We start from the raw sequence: 24464 nt of genomic DNA, 5'->3' as shown, positions 1-24464 counted from the left end.
AAACAAAACCCCTATTTGCCTCCCTTCCTTCAAATTCTTGCTAGCTTGGTATAATTCAAGAAGAATAACTATCAAAATGCATGTTGATAGCAGTAAAGGGGGATATTTAAAGAGAGAAATGTCACAAGCAAGTTAAAAAATAAGATTTTCCTCAGAGTATTAAAAAGAGGAGCTCAAAATGAGTTTTAAAGTAATGTTTTTCCTCTGGCTGTTCTGATTGTATATAGTATAGTACTAGGTGATAATGGATGAAATAGAGTTCTTTCCTTTGGAATATTATAGTCTTAAAGTAATGAGGTAGACAGGCAGTTGAATAACATGAAGCTAGCTGAATTAACCAGGGATGATATAAACAGATGTAATTGGATCTTTAGGGGAAAATTATGATCTGTGATGTTATAGCAGTTTTCCATAGTACATTTTTAACCATAATGTGGAAAACTAGAAAACAAATGTCATTACCCCATACACGCAGTGAAGTTTCTTTTAATACACACACATACACACAAAAAGAAAATGTTTTTCTTCTTCTGCTTCTGCCAAGATGGAGGAGCCCATTTCCTCCTAGGTCTTCCTTTACAACGAAAACACCTAAGACATAACAAAAAACAAGCACAGGAGCACTCTGAAAGGTGGAAATAAGGCAGACTGTCTGCAGACTTTGGGATTAAAGGAATGACACAAATAATGAGCTTCCTGGATGTGCTTATTGCTTCCCATATATCTTGGACAGGGTGCTGTAAAAGCCTCCAACCTGGAACCACCAAAGGCACAGACAAAAGGAGCTCCAAGAAAAAGCCTATTCTCTTTAGCCAGATGACTGGGGAAAGGGTACACTAACAACAGTAAACCTTTTTGGTAATACCCACCCTACTGTATCCAAAAACCAACAGAAAAACCCCACCCTACTCCAAAGAAGCAAGTGGCAACGCTTGGATTCCTCTACCTAGAGGTGTTGGCTAGGCAGATCAGAGACCTAATCTCCCATTCCCTGCCTAGCAAAAGCAGATAGCACTTTGATTCCCCCTGCTGGGTGGTTTTGGCAAGTTTTGCAGGAATCTGATCTTCCCTCATTACCACCCCAATCCCACTCCTTCCAGGAGATGTTGCTGTCACTAGGGTTGTGTCAACAGGGTCCATCAACTAGTTGAGTCTCCCCCCCCCCCCCAGTTTGGAAGCAGTGAGACTTTAACAGGGTGGTATGAGGCAGGGCTAGTCCCCAGTAAGTCTCCCCCCACTCTGTGTCAGTGAGGTACTGAGCCTCCACCCTCAACAGCATCAGCAATGCAGAACAAGATGGTTGGAAGTGGGCTAGTTACCGCTACTACACCCCTCCCCTGATGTCAGGGGGCCCACTGGGGAGCCAAGCCTCCACCCCCATCTGGCATCTACAAGGCAGAACAAAGTGGTGGATGGCAGGGCTGGCTGGCACTCCGCTTCCCCCTCTCCCCTCCCCTGTTGTCATCTAGGCCTTTCAGGGAGCTGAACTTTCCACTCTGCCTTGCAGCAACAAAGCAGTGTGAGTCAGCCCTCAACTTCCCCTCTCCTTGTTGTCAGTGGGGTCTGTCAGGGAGCTGAGCTTTCACCCCTACTCAGAGGCAATGAGGTGGTGCGGGTTGGTGCCCCACTTTCACTGGGAATAAGAATGAAGCTGAACTTTCATCCCACCCATCTGCAAAAAAGCAATGTGAGTCATTGCTCCACTTTTGCCAGGGTGGTGTTGGCGGAGCCCAGCAGGAAGCTGAACATACACACTCACCCTGCCCTCACACTACACCTCAGCTGGTAGACTGCCTACTAGAAAAGATTAAATAGGATCCAGAGACTTAAAATTTCCAAAATGTCTATTATACAATTGAAGTTCACTTATACTGAGAACCAGGAAAATCACCTCATGAATGATTAAAAAAAAAAAGAAGTAAACAGATAGCAACACTGAGATGCTTCAAATATTGGAATTATCTGACAAGGATTTTAAAATAGCCATCATAAAAATACTTCAGTGAGCAACTACAAACACATTTGAGACAAATGAAAAATTAGTCTCAGAAGAGAAAGCAGAAAATGGAAGTTTTAGAACTGAAAAATACAATAAATTGAAGATAGAGCAATAGAAATTACCCGATCCAAACAACAGAGTAACAGTAAACAAACAAAAAAGAGTGCCTTAGGGACCTGGGGAACATTAACAGAAGATTTGATATTCATGTCATCACAGTCTCAGAGGCAAAGAAAAAAGGTGGCCCTGAAGAAATAATGCCTAAAATTTCCCCAATTTGGCAAAAGATATAAACCTATAGATTCAAGAAGCTTGACAATCCCAAACAAAGTAAATGTAAAGTAATCCACACCTAGATGCTTCAAAATCAAACATTTAGAAATGACAAATTGTTTAATGGTTATCTCGTTTCAATTTTGCAAGATGAAAAGGTTCTGAAGATTGGTTGTACAACAATGTAAATATACTTAGCATACTGAACTGTACACTAAAAAATAGTTACATGGTAAATTTCATGTTTTGTGTATTTTACCACAGTTAATTTTTTTTAAGTCAAACTAAAAGACAAGGAAACTTAAAAGCAGTTAGAAATGAACCATTACCTGTAGGGAAACAATGATTCAAATGACAGCAGATCCCACATTAGAAACCATGGAAACTACTAGGAAATGGCACACCATTTAAGTGCAGAAAGAAAAGAACTGTCAGTCCAGGATTCTTTTATTTTTTATTGAGTTATAGTCAGTTTACAATGTTGTGTCAGTTTCTGGTGTACAGCACAATTTTTCAGTCAGCTCAGGATTCTATATCCAGTGAAAATATCCTTCCAGCATGAAGGTGCAATCAAAGCAGTCTCAGATAAGAGGAAACTAATAGAATTTGTAACAGACTGTGAAAGAATGACTATGGGTAGTCCTTCAAGCAGAAAGGAAATAATAAAAGAAAGATCTAGAACATCAAGAATAACATGAATTCTAACCATTCTCTTCCAGGGGATAGAAAACACTTCACAACTCATTTTTGGAGGCAAGTATTACCCTGATACCAAAACCTAAAGACAGTAAAGAAAACAAAACTACAGACCAATATCCCTTAAAAGTATAGACATGAATCCTCAACAAAATATTAGCAAAACAAATCCAGCAACATATAAAAAGAGCTATACACCATGACCCAGTGTGTTGTATTCCAAGGATGTAAGATTGGTTCAGTATTCAAAAATCAATGTAGTCCACCATAGTAAAAAGTTTAAGAAAAATCATATGAATAATGCACAGAACACATTAAACTAAACATTCATAATAAAAGCTTAGCAAACTAAGAATAAAGGGGAACTTTCTCAACTTGATAAAGAACATTTACCAAAAACCCACAGCTAGCATCATACTTAATGGTGAAAGACTGAATGTTTTCCCTTTAATATTGGAAATAAGGCAAGGATGTCTCTTCCACCACTGGTATTCAACATAGTCCTGGAAGTTCTTACCACTACAATAGGGAAGAAAAGGAAATAATTAAAGACATAAAGATTGAAAAGGAAGAAGTAAAAATGATTTGCAAGTGACATGAGATCTCCAATGAAAATCCCAAGGAATTTACGTAAAACTAGCATTAATAAGTGAGTTCAGCAAAGTTGTAAGATACAGTATTTCTGTATTCTAGCAATGAATGGGTGGAAACCAAAATGAACAACACAGTACTGTTTGTAATTACTAAAAAAAAATGCTTAGTTATAAATCTAATAAAACATGTATAGGACTTGTATACTGAAAACTTTCAAAATGTTGATAAATGAAATCGAAGGTCTGAATAAATGGAGAGGTCTACATGTTCATAGATTAGAAGATGTCACTTCTTCCCAAATTCTTGTAAAATTAACACAAGCTTATTCTAAAAGTTATATGCAAAAGTAAAGGAACTAAAATATCTAAAACAAGATAAAAATGAAGTAGGAAGAGTTACTTAATTTTAAGACTTACTATATAGTTTCTGCAATCAAAATTCTGTGGTACTGGTGAAGGGATAAATACATAGATCAATGGAACAGAATAGAGAACCCATAAAAGTACAGCCAACTGGTTTTTGTCAAAGGTGCAAAAGCAGTTCAATGGAGGAAGAGTAGATAGCCTTCTCAACAGTGGTGCTTGGAGCAATTACACATCCATAGGTGAAGCAGTGAACCTCAACCTAAACCTCACACCTTATCTAAAAATTAATCCAAAGTGGATCATGGATTTAAATATGAAATGTAAAACTCTAAAACATTTAGAATTTAGATATAAGAGAAAATCTTCAGAACCGTGGGCTAAGTGAAGGGTTTATAGACCAGACACCAAAAGCACATTCCATAAAAGAAAAAACTAATAAATTGGATTTCATCAAAATTCAGAATGTCCACTGTAAAAAAGACCTTGTTAAGGGAATGAAAAGACAAGCTACAGATTGAGTGAATGTATTTGCAAACCTATATCTGAGACAGGACTTGTTTCTAGAATATACATAAAGAGCCCTCAAAACTTAACAGTAACAAAGGTAAATAACCCAATTAGAAATTGGACAAAAGAGATGAGCCGACATTTCATCAAAGCAAGTAAGCATATGAAAAAAATGTCAACATGGTTAGCTATCAGAGAAATGAAAATTAAAACTACAGTGAGATATCACTGCCTTTTAGAGTGAAAAATAGTGACAATACTGAGTGTCGGTGAGGCTTTGGACAAACTGGATTTTTCATGCATTGCTGGTAGGAATGTAAAATGATGCAGCCTTTCTGGAAAATAGTTTGGCCATTTCTTTAAAAACTACACATTTATTATACAACCCAGCAGTCGCGCTCCTGGGCATTTATCCAAGAGAAATGAAAATGTATGTCCATACAGAAGTCTGTATACAAATGCTCATAACAGCCTTATTTATAATATGCAAAAGGTAGACACCAAATGTCCTTCAGTGGGTGAATGGTTAAATGAGCTGTGGTACATTCACACTATGGAATACTGGAATACTGCTGAACTAAAAGAAATGAATTATTGATACACACAGTGACTTGGATGAATCTCAAGAGAATTCATGCTGAGTGAAAAAAAGTTACATACTATATAATTCCATTTATATAACATTCTTGAAATGGCAAAACTGTAGAAATGGAGACTAGTGGTTGCCAGGGTTAGGAAGAAGGGCGAGAGAGAGGTGGATATGATTATAAGGGGGCAACACGCAGGATCCTGGTGGCGATGAACTGTTCTGTATCTTTACTGTGGTGGTAGGTATAGGAAGCTATATGTGATAGAATGTGTAACGTGCTCGTGCGTGTGCTTATGTGCGTGCACGCGCACACACACACACACATACACACATGAGAACCTGTAAAACCAGTAATATCTGAATAAGATCTGGGCGTTATACCAGTGTAAACTTCCTGGTCTTGACAGGAGGTTGTGTAAGATGTAACCACTGGGTTAAGGGTATATTGGACCTCTCTATTGTTTTTACAACTTCCTATGAATCTATAGTCATTTCTAATTAAAAAGCTTAAAAAGTGAGAAAGTATTAGATAAAATTTAGTGTCTGTTCTTAATTAAAAATAGTAAAATAGGAATGAAAGTGTGTGTCCTTAATATTAAAAAATATTCTCAGGCCAGTAGCCATTATCATGCTTGGTAGAGACATAATATGAGTGATCTCATTAAAACTATACCTGCTGTTTTCACCTCTATTTTATATTCTAGAAGAGTTTGCTAATACAGTTAGATAGGAAAACCAAAGAATATTCGGAAGAAGGATAAAAGGTAACTATTCATAGATCATATAATCATCTACTTAGATAATCTAAGGAAACCACTAAAAAGATCTGTTAAAACTAATGATAATAAGGTAGTATTATACAGAATATATTTAGAAATCAAGAAGTAGCTTTCTAGTTAGAAATGATAATGTGAAAAAAAGATCTCATTCAAAATAGCAGTAAAAATACTCAGCTATAAAGAAGAATGAAATAATGCCATTTGCAGCAACATGGATGGACCTAGAGATGATCATACTAAGTGAAGTAAGTCAAAGACAAAAACCATATGAAATCACTTACATGGAATCTAAAATATGACACAAATGAACTTATTTATGAAACAGCAACAGACAGACATAGAAAACACAGCAGCAGACAGACATAGAAAACAAATTTATGGTTATGAAAGGGGAAGGCAGGTGGAGGAGGGATAAATTAGGAGTTTGGGATTAGCAGATACAAAATACTATATACATAATATATAAACAACAAGATCCTACCGTAGAGCACAGGGAACTATATTCAGTACCATGTAATAAACCATAATGGAAAAGAATATGTGTACTTAGATATTTAGTTATATATATGTGTATATATATTCAGTTATATATATAACAATCACTTTGCTGTGCACTAAAAACTAACAACATTGTAAATCAACTATACTTCAATTAAAAAAACCAAAATAGCAGTAAAAATATTAAATGTTGAGTCAAGAGAAAAATCTATGGTTCTTTAAGGTACTTTCAACAGGGTTTGAGGTTCGTTATTTTCTTGTTTATTTTTTAAATATTGAGGGTAACTTTTCCTTCTGTCTTGAGTGAACGTTCCCAGGCTTTTGGGTTTTTTTTCTGATTTCTTTAGATTTCTTCTAATTATTTTGTGGCTTATCTGGACAATTACTACTAACAATTTTTAGCGGAATCCTCTTATTAATAGGGTTTATGTTTAATACATATGTTGCTAGAATCATTATGAGCTATAATTAGAAAGTATATTTCTCATTTTTTCAGAAATAAACCTTGCTGCTAAGTTGGGTTTATACCTATGGTAATTTTAAATATGTGTGTGTGTGTGTGTGTGCGTGCATGCATTTTAATGAGCAAGTAGTTTGGATTTTTTTTTCCTGAGTAAATTTGACTCCAAACTTGTCTAAAACACTTTGTGTTAAGATACAGTTGATACTACACAAACAGGGATTTTGCTTGGATGTTAAGCTCTTTTTTGTGTGTGTATTTGAGCAAGTTCTAGTCTGTCTTGTTTCACTTACTTGCAAGCTGTCTTTTTTTTTGTTGTTCATAAGAATGTAAGACTGTGTGTAAGTTTAATTATTTTAAGTGATTGTTAGTTATCAGTAACGTATGGTGGGTTCAGGTCAGCAAACATTTACGCACCACTTGTTTTACCTATGAGGAAACAGAGGTTCAGGTAAATTTGCCACAGCCGCGTAAAATAAAAGCTTAGACTTTGAAGCCCAGCATAATAGTGTATCTGTTTTAGTTAGAAGGGCCTCATTAGGCCTCTGGAAACCAGACAAAATCATTAGATTTTTTTCTTAAGACTTAAATTAGCCAAACCAAGTAATGCACTAAAGAATTATTGAGTACTCAGATTTTTAGCCCTAGAAATGGAAGTGGACCCATTAGGATAAGAGACTTAAACCAGAATCCTCTCAAATGTTCGTATTTGTCAATTCCTCTGGCAAGATGAGCAGGCAGAGAGAAGCTAACACTTACTGAGCACCCAGCATGGCTAGGCATACTGAATTTTACTCCAACCTCCGGCATAACTAGTATCCAAATCCTGTGGATTAGAAAACTGACACTCCTGTTAAGTAACTTGCCCAAAGTCACACCTCAATAAAGGGCAAAGCCAGATTCTGAAACTTGATACGTCAGGCTCCAAAGCCCATGATCTTTTCTCTACACTGTAATTTCCCAGACTTACCTAATCACAGGAGTCATCTAAGGTGCCTGTTTGAAAAATGAAATCCTGAGCCATGGGGCTTCTGGAACTTCTGATTCAGTTTTGGTTTGGAGGAAGGCCAGGTAGTGTATCATTAACAGGAATCTTCAGTGATTCTGATCATCAGACTGGTTTCGGAAATACTGCCAACTCCATCGGGTACTAAGGAGGGGTATGTTATGTAGGCAATGTCTATAGCATTGGGAATACATAGAGGAGTTTCAAAAATAAGTTGACACCTTACTAGTAAAGTAAGAATAGTAAAATTGGATTGTGGAAATTGTAAAATTGCTTTAGCATCCTTAATCTGCACAGAAAAAAACAATGCTTTTATTTACTTTGTTTTTATTAGTACTTCTCTTTCAGGTGACAGCATTTGTATAATCTGTTCTTTGGCATTATCCTTGTTTACACTTGGATACAAAGGCACCACTGAAGGATATAGATAAAACTGTTTTGGATGGAGAAAAGAAAGAAGGAATTAGAAATAATGTAAAAACAGCTTTAAATACAGAATTAGTGATTTCCTCAGGTGTAAAAACTCCACAAAATTTTAAATAACTTTAATCCTTAAAGTCATAAGATTATAACATTTCAAGCTGAAAGAGCTCTTAGATATCCACATATTTTATGCATGAAGAAACCACAACTCAGAGAGGCTTAAGGGCTTGCCCACAGTTAGTGGCAGACTTTCAAATCCATGCTGGCCAAGATTCCATCGAACTCTTATGGATTGCAGATATGTACCAGAAAATAGTGACTTTTTAGAAATAAATTTAATGGCAAATCATGTTTACCTTATATTTTCTACTTTATCCCATTTTATGGCTTCTTCCTTTTTTACTTGCCCTAATAAGAGTATGAATGTATTCAAAGTAATCTCTTTTAAGAGATTATGCAATTTGAAATGCTATATTGGATCAGTGATATGCTAGAACAATAAACCATTACCTTCTTTTATTTTTAATATTATTTTTTAAATAGAGAAAAATGAGCACAGCTAGATGCCTACACATGCATTCTAACAATAACATGACAGCATTTCTGTGTAGTATTATGAGCTTTGGGTTCAGACATGGGTTCAGTTGTCTTATCTGCAAACGTAATAGCTCTGTGATCTTGGACAAGTTATTAATTCTCAGCCTAACTTTTTTTCTTCTCTGTTATGCACAATAACATCCTTCATGGTATATTAATGATTAATTAGGATTAAATAAGGGAGTATGTGTAACATAGCTAACACTGTACTTTGAACAAAATAAGCATTGCATAAATGATAGCTGTTATTGTTTCCTTGAGCCAGTAGCTATTTAGAAGAATATTAATTTCTGACTAAGTGCTTTAGTGTATTTCCTTTTTCAATTTTTTACCATAATCAGAAACTGATCTGCATAGAATTCATGCATTTAAGAATTTTGGAATTACTTCATGGCCTAGAACACAGTCTTTATAATGTTTCATAAGTTCTTGAAAAGAACCCATATTCTTTTTACATAATAAAACTTAGTATCTACCTAATCTAATGCAAGTTACATCATATGCTTTGTCCTTATTTTATTCATTATGCTAGTTGATATTAGTGTGTTAAATTTCACCTTCCATTTTGTTTCCATTTATTTCATGTTATAGTCACGAAAGCATCTCCTTTGTGTTTTGTGGTTAGGTTAGTCTGTGATTATGTGCTCAGTACTATTTTGCATTTATTATTTTTAATGACTTGTTTGAAAAAGTAAGAGGCTAAATCTAAAGAAATATGAAAAATAGAGAAACATATGCATAAGGAAATAACATCTTTTACTATGAAATACCACTATGGAAAGATTTGAATGTGATTAAGAGTAGGGGTTTTAGAATCAGATTTAGATTTGAATTTAAGCTCTGCGTATTAGCCTTAGGCAGGATATTAGATTTTCTCACTTATTCAGCAAATATTTACTGGGCACCTACTGTATGCCAGGCATTTTGCTAGGGGCTAAAGATACAGTGCTTAAAAGATTGACACACCCATCTTGGTTTAATTTCCTCATTTGTAAATTAGTGATAATGCCTCACAAAGTTAGAAGCATCAAAGATATACTTGCCTAGTGTATGACAATTGCTCAGTAAATGATAGTAATTATTATTACTGTATGTATTAGGTACTAATTATGTATTTAGTCCAAATCAAATCACCTTTTTAATCAGCTTAAGGGTTTTGCCTCACATTTTATTTTTGGCCTTAAATATCACAAACACTTTCTTTTTCTTTATGCTTTTCTACACTTAGCTATCTTTGTTTGGGTTTCTCTTTAAGCAGTAAATAATTGTGTGAGTTTTTTAAGCTTTTTAAAAATATAACCTAAGACTCTTAATTTTTTTATTTTCAAGATTTCAAACACATGCCAGGGTAGAGAGTAGTATAATGAACCACCATATTCCCATAGCCCAGCCTCAAAGATAATCAACTCACGGCCGGTCTTGTTTCATCTGTACTCCCCACCACCTGCACACTACTTTCTCTCTTCTACTCCCTGGCTCAGGTGGATTATTTTGAAGCTAATCCATTCAGACATAAATATTTGCATTTATATTTCTTTGAAGGTAAAGATTTTTTAAAACATGTAACTTCCATGCCATCATCACTCATAAAAACATCAGTAATTCTGCAATAACATCAAATATCCAGTAAGACACTTTCTTTTGATTAGGTACTTTAAACTTTACATTTCTTACATTATTACTTTTGGAATGATTTCTGTCATCTTATTTTAAGTCTTTTATTCTTTCCTTGTAGTTTGTTTTTTTTCTTGTGCCATATGGATTGTTTTGTTTGAGGAGGTTATGAAATGTTGAAGAAAATTATGGAGCTGTAAAGACTTGGGTTTGAATCCTGCTTCTGCCATTCACTAATTAACTTTGCTGAGCCTTGGTTTCCTCATGTGAAATAGGGGTAATTATACCTGCCTCATGTGCTTAGGGTTGAATGTGATGCCTGTGTGAAGTACTATTCTTTGGCAGTTATTATCTTCTGCAGTGACTTGGACTGCATTATGTAAATACAATTCTTGGTTGTTGTATGGTTTTTCAAAGCATTCCAAAAATTTAAATTTATTAGCTAATTACTAAAAACAGTGGTTTTTAAATATCCTTTCAGGAAAGACAGAATTTAGAATCTTAGTTTCTCCCTTCTTCCACTAACTCTTTTATTTTGAGTCCACATTAATTTAGCCTGAGGTTACAAATCTTACCTTTAACTTTCTGCGGTTTATATTGTTTATATATTGATACCAATTATTTATTCTTCATTGTTGACCTTTTCTCTTTTATTGGGGTTAATTATTTTATTCACTTATTTCTAGATATTAAGTTGGTGTCAATATACTTTACCAGTTCTTTACTACTTCAATATTCTTGAGTTCTTACTTTGATTCTCTTTCAATGGTCTAGGACATAACCTTTGAACAGTTTATGAAAAAAGATACTACCAGGATGGTGAAACTTGATAAGACTTGACAGAACTAAGAATAATTTTCTGTGACCTTTGTACATGAAAAACTAAGACAAAGCTGTAAAATTCTTAGATCATAACTTTTTCCTTTTAACTCTCTGTAAGTCATTACTTCATTGTCTTCTGGCATTTTATTGTTGCAGAGGAGAAATCTGAGGTCAATCTGATTTTAGTTCCTTTGAAAATAACCTATTTTTTTCTGCTTGTATGCTTGTAGGATTATATCTTTATCCTTGAAATTTAAAAACATTTGCCAGGACATGTCTTGGTGTTGATGATCTCTGTTGAACCTTCTCAGTCTCCAGTCTCAGGTATTTTTTTTCAGACCTGGAAAGTTTTCTTATACTTTTGATTGATTAAACTACTGTTTTTTTTTCTTTAGGAGCATCTGTTATTCATAGATTATTTCTACGTCTGTCCTCCATAGTTTTTTAATCTTCTCTTTCATTTTTTTTTTCATTTACTCAAGTTTGTCCTCCGTGGCATGGATTCTGTTTTCTGCAGTGTCAATTCTAATACTTGCTACTCACAATGCAGATTTAATTTTGGCTACTGTGTTTTCATTTCTTTATTCTTATCTCAACATATTCTTGTTTCATAAGCAGAATTCCCCTTAAGGGTACACTCCCAAAAAATGGGGTGGATTCAGGCCTAAAACATACCTATTTTTTGAGGCCACAACCACAGGAAACCATCAGAAAGAAAACAAGCTTCTGAAAGGTTCCTCTAAAATTTCATAATATAAATATAGCCAGCGGTTATTCCTACCCTAGTCTAGAAAACAGAATAGTCTTGAATACTAGCAAGGCTTTAGAGGAATAGCAAAGCAGGTATAAGGACACCTTAACTAGAAATAAATGAATTTTTCTAATTACATTGATTGTTCTTTCTCTTTATAAAAATAATATATAATAAAAATGCATACAATTTTGAAAATATAGTAGAAAGAAGAAAATCCTATGACCCAGGTAACTACTACTAAGATTTTTTATATGTTTTGCCAGTTACATGCACACATGTTGGGGGGGTGTAAAATTGGGGTCATACTATTTAGTTTTGTATCCTTTTTAATTTGATATATTGCCAGCATATTTTTGCATCATTAATTTTTCTTTGAGGCCCTAATTTTAACCATTGCATAGTATCCCTACATATGAGTAGATGTATTATGATTTATTTAACGAGTCCCCTGTTGGTCATTTAGATTGTTTTCTATTTTTCAGTCTAATGAGTATGATGAATATCACTGTACATAAGTCTTTATGCACATCTCTGATATTTCCTTAGGATAAATGAGGAGCTGATTCTTAATCCTGTCACATTGGTAAGGATTATATACATTCCTTATTAAGAATATTAAATGCTTGTTTCTTATTGTTTCAATGTGATTGCGTAGAAGATTCTTTGGATTCTGAACAATCTGATGGTATCTTACTGAAGTTTTAGAGAGATTTCTGATGCCTCATCCTCAGCACCTTCATGGAAGTCCTATTGCATATGCTTTGGGCAGGAAAACCACTGCTGATACCAGGGAGTTTGGAAGGCAGATATACTTGTGGAAACTTGAGAGTGGTTAAAAAAAGTGGAAACTTGACAGTGGTTAAAAAAAATAATTTAAAAAAAAGGTATGGTCCTTGCTCATTCTTACACCCTGGGTCTCCAAATTAATACACTAGTGCCCTGGTCCCATTCTTTTCCTCCTCCCTTCCTGTTATTTTAGGCTGTTGTCCTCTGTGAGGAATTATTTTCTCCCAATGTTCGTATGTCCGTTTCATTTCCAGGTAGTAGGATGTCAGTATGATATGTCCTTTTAAGTTCAAGGTAGCATTTATGAATCACAGATCATTTTTTTAGTCCTAGTGTACGTTTACAAGATGATCTTCTGCTGGACTCAACTCATTTTTTAAACTTTCTAAAAAATTTTTTTCAGAGGTATCAAACAGCAGCCTGTAAATGTGCAAGATTATAACACACCATTACAGCAGAACAATCTGTTTAATAGGGTTGCTTAAAATGAAAAAATTTTAAATTAATAAAATATTATTATTTTTAACATTTCAAACTTTTCCTTTAAGTACTTGGGGATATGGTAGAAGTCCGGAAACCTAGGTTCATAATTATTGATTTGAATTGTTCATCCTCTTAAAAGCCAGGGAGATTATCTTAAATGATAATTTTATACCGAAACATTAGAAGTTATTTTGGAAATAATTCCTGCCAAAATCCAAGCTAACAGTCTTCTTTATCTGATTTATTCTGATGAGACCCATATTGTACGTTATCCTGATTTTTGACTTTTACACATTTCAGACTAACACAGTAAAGCATGATTAGCATTTCCTAACCTTTTCCAGTATTTCACATAATATTTGCATTTTACAGTCTGCCAAGCTCTGCAGTTTTTTGGCTGGAAGGCATTATGGTGGGATGAGAGAGGATAAATACATTTTCCTCACGTTTAAACTATTCTTTTTTGTCCGTACTCATTCTTTAGCCACATTGTATAAAAGTATACCACATATGTGAATGATCTCTTCCACCCTGCTTGGCAGGAAATTGGCTGTAGTAAGTGGTGAAACAGGTATCTCAACACTCTCCTGTACTTCTTCATTGCATTGCAACTTTAGAAACTAGCTGTAGACATGTTAATATTAAACAGTCAATCCAGGCCAAAGGGGATAGGCAGTAGCATTTACTGAGTATCTACTGTCCCTTGGTGAATCCTTTTAATTACAATTTTGTGATGTAGACACTATACACATCTTACAAATGAAGGAACTGAGGCTCAAAATGTTACGTAGCTTATCTAACGTCAGGAAACTACACCAATAGGTGACAGAGCTGGCGTTTAAACCTGATGTTAGTCAGATTCGGACCACATGCTTTTTCTATTTGTTTCTTAAAATTAGAGAAATAAATTTTCTTTTGTAATTGGCATTATTCCTTGAACTTCTGGAGCTATAAGTATTGCAATACTGAGTCAGACTGGTGGTCCATGTAACCTAATCTCTAATGAAACCAAGGATCATTTTTCAAAAGGGAAAATTCTTAGCTGGGGAGGTAACTTGATGCTCATTTCTAGTAAATAACATTTGAATCCTTGTTTTGGTGAAATGATACAAAAGTTTGTTGAAGTAAAGGTGCTTTTGGTGGTCAATTTTGGTAAAGCTTCCCTGGTATGTAGGATAACACTGGCTTTATATTTTCCTGCTTTAAAAATTAAATTGTTCAAAACTTTAAATATTTGCTAAACTCAGAAAGGAAGTAGATGTTTTTGCAGAAGATAGAGCATAAAATATCTTTCGATCATGTTTCACTTAACTTTTTTCTTAGATTGCTTTGTTAGTATATTACTTTTAATTAGCAGGATGAAGAGTTCAGAAAAGAAAATATAAAATTTATGAATTACATGAAGCTGAAAATAGTGAGGGAAGCCGACTGACAGATTTGGAATTTAATCTATAGAGACTGTAGCAATGAATCAGAACTGGAAAAAGATGAATCAAAAATTTAAAATAGGGCTTTATTTATGAGACTACGTAACAAGTAGAGAATAGAAGATGCAGGACTTAGCTGCAGTGTGAGGGAAGAAGACAAGGATTTAACCAACAGAAAACAGGGGAAAAAATAAAATGACTCAGCTGTGTGTTGTGGGTAATCCAAAAATGATGTATATGTGAACTGCATTAATATGAGTTTATTATCTAGGATAAGGGAGGTGATATGCCCTTTACTCTGCATTGGTCACATCAAGGTTGGAATGTTAATTGCAAGCAATTCTGTGTACCACCCTTTAAGATGAATTAGATGCATGCTCAGAAAAGAAGATGGTCTCATCTTCTGTAAGGAATGTTTGAAGGGACTGGAGTTACCTAGAAAAGAATAGACTTGGGGTGGTTTATAGTCATAGCAGTAGATTTACTTCCTATGACTTTTCAGATAGAGTACAGGCAAATTAGTCATCATATATTAGTAATCTTCTTAAAAGGAATTTGTGTTTGAGAAAAGTTACTATATAATGAAGAATATTATCTAGCAGCCAGCGCTTTTTCTGAGATAATGTAGTAGGCTGCCTGGTGAAGTAGTACTTTCTTGTCCTTACAGTGTTCAAATATAGGTGACAGTAAGATAGAAAGGATTTAAGCATATGGTGTATATTTGGAGCAGAAGACTTTTAAGATCCCTTATCAATTCTAAACTTTTTTTGATCCTAAGATTAAAAGGATGTTACATAGTATTATTTTATCTTCATGAAGCTACCTCACCTTAATAATAGTAATTTGCAGTGGTACAGCTTTTTACAGTTTAAAAAGTGTTTTCTTATAAATTGTTTCTGTTTTGAGCCTAATGGTAACCCTTTGAGTAGACAGGATGAGTATCCCCATTTTGAACACATGAAGTAATAGGGTAGGCTTATCAGTTACGATTTTAGTGTTGTTTTTACTATACCAGAAAGTAAGTTACAAGCAGTGGTTCTTACTTTGCATACAGTGAAAGTTGCAAGGAGCAGATTATTCTCAAATTACGTTCCCATGGAATATATAAATGTAGCTCACGTTAAACCAAGGGTTCTAAAATCCAGATAATGAGGAGCCATTGAGTAGATCTTTATTATAGGAAGAGATTACTGTGTACAATTAATGAGACAGTCTAGTTTGGGCTACTAGATTAATGATGACACCATTCAGTAAGATAGCAAATACAAGAGAAGTAGCAGATCGGTGGGCCACAGAGCAAGTGATTGAATTTTGGCTATGATTAAAATAGCCAACATTGATAGTTTACTAAGTGACAGGTTCTTCTCTTAGGGTTTTTATATATTAATCTCATTTAGTCTTCATAACTCTTCTGAAGATAAGATTTTTAAATCTCCATTTTCCATATGAAGAAAGTAAAGCTTAGATAGTTTAAATAACTTGTCCAAGGCTTCATAATTAGTGTAAGAGCAGAAATTTGAATCTAGGTGTCTGACTCCAAAGCCCTTGGTTCCTAACAGCTAGTTTATGGTTTGTCTGGAATGTTTAGATAAACATGATCAGTATTCAGTTGAATAAATGGTTGTGGCTTTTAAGAGAAAGGTGTATCCTAGGGTTACTTGAGACCTTACCGTACAAGTGGCCAATACTATAGCTTCTGAAAGTGTCTTAGGAAGATAGAGATTTTATACCTGCCTCCCCCTTTTCCGCTTTTTGGCACAATTTCTGTGTTTTGTAACATTGTGTAGGCATTCCCTAACCTAGGAACATAATATGTGAATTTTTGAAAATGAAGGGTGCCCATTTTATGAGTCAGTAAACCCGTGAGATCCTCTAGGATGGATCTTTAGATGGGCCCCATGTTTCATAAACCTTTCATCTCCAGTTTGGTGCCTAGAACATAGCATGAATGAAATGAAATGAATGGATGAATGGATGAATGGATAAATAGAGGTAGGAAGAGTATTAAGAGGAGTTAAATTCAGAGCAACTGCCACATGTGGGATATGGGATAAATGGGTGGGCTTCCTTTTATTTCCCAGTTGATATTCCTCCAAAGATAGTTAGCTTAGATCCTTGTACATTTGTTGAATTAACAAATGGTTAGGGGCATTTACTCCTCTTTCCAGTGAGGGAACTAGAGAAGACACTTTGTGTACCTCAGTTTTGATTTTGTTTTGTTTTTATTTACATAAATAATACATGGTCATTGTAGACATTGTAGACACATTAGAAAATTCAAATAAACAAAACAAACAGTTTAAATTGTCTAAAATTCTACCACCCAGAGATAGCCACTGTTAACATTTTGGTGTATATCCTTCCAGAGTTTTTCCCCATACAAATATATACATTAAAACATGTATATATTTATTTAAAATGGGATCATTATAATCCATATTGTTTTGTAAACTGCTTTTTCACTTATTACATGTGACTGTCTTTCCATGTCAATAAATTTACATCTTTATCATCATTTTTAGTGACTGCATAGTATTCCATTATATGGATGTACCATAATATATTTAACTAGTTCTCTATTGTTAGGAATTTAGGTTTCCAATTTGGAGTTCTTTTTGGAAAAAGTTATGGTGAGCATTCTTATATGTATATCTTTGCACACTTGTCCATTTTTTTAAAAAAAGAAATTGAAATGATGGGATGTTTCAAAGTTTTATGTCTTTTTTTAAAAATACAGACTTAGATTGCCTTCCTGAAATGTTGTCCTGATTTACACTTTCCCCGGCAGTATATCCTGAGTGCTCTTTCCCATACCCATCTTAGCACTGGGTGTTATTTTTTCTGTAAATCATTACCAATTTGAAAGGCAAAGGTATCTTTCAGTTAAATGCATTTCTTTGATTAGTACTAAGGCTGAACTCTTTTTTCCCTTATTGCTCATTTCTGTTGAGGTTCATCGTTTTTTCTTACAGGTTTGTAAAACAAAGTTCTTTATGTATTGAGAATACCAACCCTTTGTCATATGTTGCTTTTTTTTTTGTAATCAGTTTGTCTCTATCTTTTTTATGTCTGACAGAAGACGTTTTAAACTTTTATGGATTCAGATGTCTTTTTTTTAAATTTATGATTTCTATTCTCCTTACCCCATAAGTTTTATTCACCTCTATTTTCTCCTAATACTTGTATAATTTTACTTTTTGACATTTAAATGTTTAATCCATCTGGAATTTCTTTTGATCTAGAGATCTAGCTCAATTTTCCCCCAAATAATTAATCATTTGCCCTGATTAATTATCAATGGAGTTGAAATTTAGAATGTATTTGCCTTAGAAAGTATTGTAAATGATGTTTGGTGAGGTTTAAATAAGACCATTGCAATGCATTTAACTATTAAAATCAAGGGCTTACCTGGAAAGGTAACCATTATTTATTATATCACTTCCATGGAAAAAAATGTTTTTATAGTTATAAATAATCAATATATGTATTAACTTTTGAAGCACAACATGTTGCAAATTGGCAACTGCATACTTAAATGGTAGTTCTGTACTTAATTAGAATCCTTTAGGGGTGAAAATATTCCTACATGATTTTGTTTTATCTGCCTTCATTTAACTTTAACTGATGTGAGATCTGTTTTGGTAACTTTCTACTTGCTATGCTTTTCACAGAATGGACAGCAAATTATGGATGAACCTATGGGAGAGGAGGAGATTAATCCACAAACTGTAAGTGAAATATTGTATCATAAAGGATATAGATAAATCAGATACCTTAAAATTTAAATATTTGTATGTTTAAACTGAGCAAAGTAGTGATTTTACAGTATTAGAAATTTGTTGATGCTCTCACATTAATTTTATCAAAATATCTTCTTGAATGTGCTAGTGACGTTTTTAAAAACTGTTTGATGAGACTGATTTTAAGAGAAAGACAAAACAAACTACCTTGTTGAAAGTTTTTTTATTAGTAACTTAAAGCTTTTTTTTAAAAAATCAAAGTAACTCTAGATTTATTAGAGACATAAATATAAAGGTCATAACTTTACAGAAATATTTAACATTGAAAATGATGATTCAACATCTCTTCATCTCGGGTTTTGGGGTTTGTTTTTTTTTTTTGGTTCTGTCCTGAATCCCCAGCACCTAGACCAGTGCTTGGCACATAATAGGCACTCATTAAATATTACATAAAGGAGTTAATAAATTATCTCCCCATGCAAGATAACCATTGCTAGCAGCTCAGTTATTATCGTCATTTTGTTCTGCACATAAGACAGTTATTGGTATTTACAAAATACATATATTCTGCAACCTGCTTTTTTTCATGTAACATGTCTTGAACATCTTTTTATGACAATGCATGTAGATGGGCCTCTTTTAAAATGGTTGCATAGTTTTCTATTATATGCATGTCTTGTACTTAATATAATTTTCCCCTATCTATTTTTGTGAACTTGTGTTTCAGTGGGATATAGTCTTAGAAAGAATGTTCTGGAACAAAGGATATGGACATTTAAATCTCAATAGGCATTGCCAAATTGCCCTCCAAACCAAGGAGTTATAAAAATTTCATCATATGTGAATGTCTGTTTGACCATATATTCAGTACTGCATATTACCAGAAATTATTTTTAATTTGAGACATACTAAATAAATAATACAATCTTATTTCAACTTGCATCTCATTTGATTATTAGTGAGTATCCATGCATTATATTGGCCTTTATATTTTTGTGTTTGCCCAATTTTCTTTTGGGTTACTTATTATCTCCTTATTGTCTATATGATCTCTGTATATATTCTGGTTATTAACTCCATGGCTATGATATATCGTGCAAATATTTTCTCCCTAGTTTTTAACACTGATTATGTTGTCTTTCACTGTGTATATACAGAAGCATTTGTCTTTAAATTGTCAGTCTGGCTTCTAGGTTTCATGTTTTAGTTAGAAAATCCTTCCCTGAACCAAGGTTATATATCCTTTTACATTTTCATCTACCATTTTTATGGTTTTGTTTTTTACATTTACATCTGTGATCTACTTGGAATTTTAATACCTGTTATGATGTAGAAATCTAACTTTGCTTTCGAAATAGGTAGCCTGTTGCCCTAATCTCTACTTACTGAATAAATAAAACCTTTCATTCCCACTCATTTGAGATCCCTTTATCATATATAGAATGGCCGGTATTAGTGTCCTAAGACTGCCCTAACAAGGTACCACAAGCTGGGTGGCTTAAAATGGCAGAAATTTATTCTCTCACAGTCTGAAGACTAGGAGTTTGAAATCAAGGTGTTGACAGAGGCATGCTCTCTCTGAAGGTTCTGAGGAAGGCTCCTTCTTTGCCTCTTCCAGCTGCTGGTGTCTGTCAGCAGTCCTTGGCATTCCTTGGCTTATAGACACATCACTCCAATCTCTCCCTCCTTTATTACATGGCATTCTCCTTGTGTGTCTGTGTCCAAATTTCCCTCTTCTTATAAGGACACTAGTCATTGGATTAGGGCCCACCTTATTCCAGTATGACTTCATCTTAACATTATCATGTCTGCAAAGACACTTTTTGAAAATAAGATCGCATTCACAGGTACCAGAGATTAGAACTTGAACATATTTTTTTGGAGGACACAATTCAACCCACAACACCCCCTGAATGTTTTAACTTTACATACATTTTTAATTACTATACTTTTATGTTTTTCTATGTGGCAAGGCAAGCCTTCCTACCTTTGAAAATTGTACTCTTATTCATCTTGTAGATGAACTTTAGAATCAGTTTATCAGACACTCCTGAAAATTTTAATCAGATTTTTATCTGAATTGCATTAAATTTACTAATTAACATGAGGAAAATTATTTTAATAACATTGAGTCTCCATATCCAAGAACATTCATTTATTCTGATATTCTTTTATATCCTTTATCAAAATTTTATGGTTTCTTAATATGGTTTCATACATTTCTTAAGATAATTCATTGGTATTTTATAGTTTTTGTTATATTATAAGTAGTATTTCTTTTCTTCTGTGTCTTCCATCTGGTTATTGCTAGCATATAAAAAAAAGTTTTCTGTTTCTGTATGCTTTTTAACATCTTAGGAAAGTTAACTTTTCAAAAATTCCACAAACTGTCATGAACATTATGTCAGTTATGAAAGAGTGAGATGATTGACCTCTTCTTCTTAAAACCCTTCATACATTTTGTGCTTTCTTTAATTGAAGTCCAAACTATGCAGTGTGACCTACCAAATCCTGCATAATAAAAGGCCTTTGCATACATCTCCATATCATCTCTGGCCACACACCTCTACCCTCTACTAAAAGTCCAATCACTCAAATGTATCAGGTTTTCTTTTACTCCTGGGCCTTTATAGGTGATATGCCTTCTCCCAGAATTCTCTTCCCTTACTACTCCCCTCCAGTTAAGTCCTGATCATCCTTCAGGTCCAAGTTTTGGTATCACTCAACCAAGATGTCTTCCTGATACAACTACCACTTTCATTTCTACCTTGAGTTGAGTGTTTTTCCTTTGTGCTGCCATAGCAGCCTACATGTACTCTAAATGACAACACCACACTAGATTCCATTGCTTTTTTCTTGTCTGTATTTCCTACTAAACTGTGAGCTACATGAGGCAGTGACCATGTCTGACTTATTCCTTGTTTTATATCCATATGTCTGGCACCTAGTACCCAGTAGGTGCTCCATCAGTGCTTGCTAATTAAAGGGATGTGTGGGTTAAGTCTTGGCTAGCACAGGGTGCTGGCCTTGGCGTGGGGCCCAGAGCCCAAGGCTGCCTTCAGATTTGGTCTAGATTTCTGCACCTCCCAAACCATATGAGGCATTTTACTTCATTGGTCTGTGGAATATATTTATTAGTATCTAAGCAAATGTAAAAACAATCGGTAAGTGTTAATATTGATTTTTCTGCTACCAGCTGCCTTTTTTTCTTTAAAAAAAATTCCCTTGGAAGGAAAACCTTCAAATATTTGATTCTCTGTACTCTAAAATCATTTTCCATTGTGATATTATACTTACATGGCTCATACTTCCCCTCCAAGTACTCACAGCATTAGCAGCATTTACATCTGAAAGAAAACTGCATTCTAGAGATAGGTTGAAAAGCTGCAGACTTAGATATTACTAGTAATGTGTGTGAAGTTGTTGAGATCATTCCACATTATAGGAATTGGGTATAAGATAAAAGCCTAACATTTAATATTTCTTTAATGGTATTAAATCCAAAAGATTGTCAAATATATATTAGCCTTATACTTTTAAATTGTATTTGCCTTTAATGTACAATTAAATGTTTTCATTTTGTCAATTACTGATCATTTAAATAGTGAAAGTTAAGGTGTCACAGTAGCTAGTCTATTTTATGCATAACAAATTACCACAAACTTAGTAGCTTAAAGCAACATACATTTATTACCTCACAGTTTCTGTGGGGCAGGAATCTAGACACAGCTTAAATGGGTTCTTGGTTCAGAGTCTCTCATGGACTGCACTCAAGGAGTTTGCCAGGGCTAGAGACTCATCTGAACCTTGACTGGAGAAGGATCTGCTTCCAGGCTTACATGTTTGTTAGCCCAGGTTCCTGACCCATAGAAACGACAAGACACTGACCATATGTATGGATCTTGTCAGCTGGTGGACTTTCTTGTAGGTTGGTTGGCCCCTTTTCCGTGGGCTAGAATGCAGAGTGCGATGATTAGCCAGTTTTGACCACAAGACTATAGAATGGGTAGAGAATAGCAAGAGGGAATAAAATAGATGAACAGGTTTAGACTGTATAGCAAAGAATATGAAAATGAATATATGTAAATTCATGAATGACTGAAGCAATGTGCTGTACATCAGAAGTTGACACAGCGTTGTAAACTGACTATACTTCAATTAAAAAAAAAAAGAGGGTAGAAACCTGAATACTTAATGACCTTATGATCTAGGACACCTCTTAACTCTAACCTAGCCTCTTACCAGTGGACTGCTCCATAAGAGAAAAATAGACACTTATCTTGTTCGAGCCATTGCATTTTGGGGTCTTTTTATTATAGGAGTGTGTTCTGTATTTCCACTACATCTAATCATCCATTAACCAGGTAGTTAATGAATGTCTGTTAGGTGCCAAGAACCCTGCTAAGTTGTTTAGAGACACAAGAGCACATAAGGGAAACTTGTAGTTTTAAAATGGTAAAATAGAGCTGTTTTTCTCCTCTTCTTCTCTGGGAAATTATCACCCAAAACAACAAGGAGAATAAGAAACAGAAATGTGGTCTTTGAAATTAGAAGACTTCTATTATTTGAACTATGATACATAAATATGAAAATCAGATAAAAGAGTCATAACAAGAGGAAGTTATAGGACCTGGGTGCTTGTGAGGAGTATATCAGCAGGAAGGAAGCTTTCTTCAGGGCCCCAAAGCCGCAGAAGGGCCCAAGAATGTCACCAAGCACTATGGAAAGTGGAGGTGTGGTATGGGGTTGAAAGTCGAGATTAGTTGAGTGTCGACATTAAAAGCCTTCATTCTATATATAGGGAAAATGACTCTAGAAAGCCGCAAGGATGCTTTTGACTGAGATAAATGCCTCCCTCCCTGCCAGGAACTGGGTTCTGCAAATGATTGAAGGTGTCAGGGGAGGTAAGAAAGCTGGACAAAGCCTGGAATAAAGGAGCAGTGTGATTAAACAAACTCATGACACAGTGATGATGTTCCCGGAAGTTAATGCTGCCAGTTAAGAGAACGTGTTGAACATGTATTATAATGCATTAAAGCCTTACACAGTGACAGCCTGCGTGAGGGCTATGGACTGGCAGAGCTCATAAAGCTTACAGTTCGTGCCTTACTACTCACCACTACTTTGTACCTGCAGTTCAAGAAAGAGTCAGGAAAGAGCCTGTCTTTAGGCCATTAGGAGTGAAACACAACCTCATCCTTCTTCATGCTCTCAGTTTATAAGAGGGTATTATCATTCTTTTCAAAAGAAAACATGTAAGTAGCTCCAAACTGAATAAACATAATTATCAAACGTGTTAAAAAAAGACAAAACCTTCATTCTAATTCTCTCTCCTACCCCGGAAGAGAAAAAAGCTATTTCATAGAGAAAAATGAGCCAGAGAGGCTCTAGACTTGGAACCGCAGGCATAGTAGGAAGTGGGGCGAGGCGCTGGATTGGAAACAGGGAGATCAAGTGAAAGCCTAGCACTGCATGGTGGTGTGATCCCCTGCCCCTGCCCAGTCCACCAGCCGAGACCATATCCTCCAGGCAGGAGAGTGCAGTCTTCTTTCTTGAAGAAACCAAATTATCCCTGAAGAAAGACCTCCAGATACTGAAATTAGAAGACTTCTGGGAAATATTCAATGTAAAGGCTGGCTACTTGGCCAGTTGACCTACAAGAAAGCCTACCAGATGATAAGCTCTAGAACATCTGGTCCACATCTTAGTACCTCACTCTTGCATACGAGCTAAAAGCCAGATCTCACCAAACATTTGAGAAAGGCTTCTAACATGAAAGAGTAAGGTCTTGGGGAAACAGGCAATGCAGGGAAAAGAAAAGTTAAATTAATACCCTCTGAGTGCTATGGGATGAAATTGATTTCCTAAAACAAGAGTAGGATGACATTTTTTTAATCAGAAAAAGAAGAAACTCTTAGGAAATAAAAATGTGACAGTAATGTTTTACATTTTAGTAGAATATTTAGAAGCTAAAATTGAGGAAACCTCCCAGAAAACAGACCAATGAGACAAAGAGAGAGAAAACAGGAGAGAAAAAGAGAAGCAATCTAAC

The 24464-nt window shown here is 34.8% G+C and overlaps 1 protein-coding gene across 6 annotated transcripts in view; it reads left to right on the top strand.

Annotated features, from left to right (window-relative positions):
• The window catches only part of RPS6KA3 (ribosomal protein S6 kinase A3), a 104382-nt gene that overhangs the window by 11071 nt on the left and 68847 nt on the right, over positions 1-24464 (top strand). For 2 of the 6 annotated variants that reach the window (XM_031673302.2, XM_072956823.1), the window contains exon 2: positions 18344-18400. In XM_031673302.2, coding sequence (XP_031529162.1) covers positions 18359-18400 — 42 coding nt within the window. In that variant the 5' untranslated portion in view covers positions 18344-18358. Of the gene's footprint in view, positions 1-11452; positions 11547-12458; positions 12560-18343; positions 18401-24464 lie in introns of all 6 variants that reach the window. The other 4 variants (XM_031673300.2, XM_031673301.2, XM_072956822.1 and 1 more) reach the window with 4 other exon arrangements.

The sequence above is a fragment of the Vicugna pacos genome, chromosome X, assembly GCF_048564905.1.
Source record: "Vicugna pacos chromosome X, VicPac4, whole genome shotgun sequence".
Taxonomy (NCBI): Eukaryota; Metazoa; Chordata; class Mammalia; order Artiodactyla; family Camelidae; genus Vicugna; species Vicugna pacos.
This window is presented reverse-complemented; position numbering and strand designations above follow the sequence as displayed.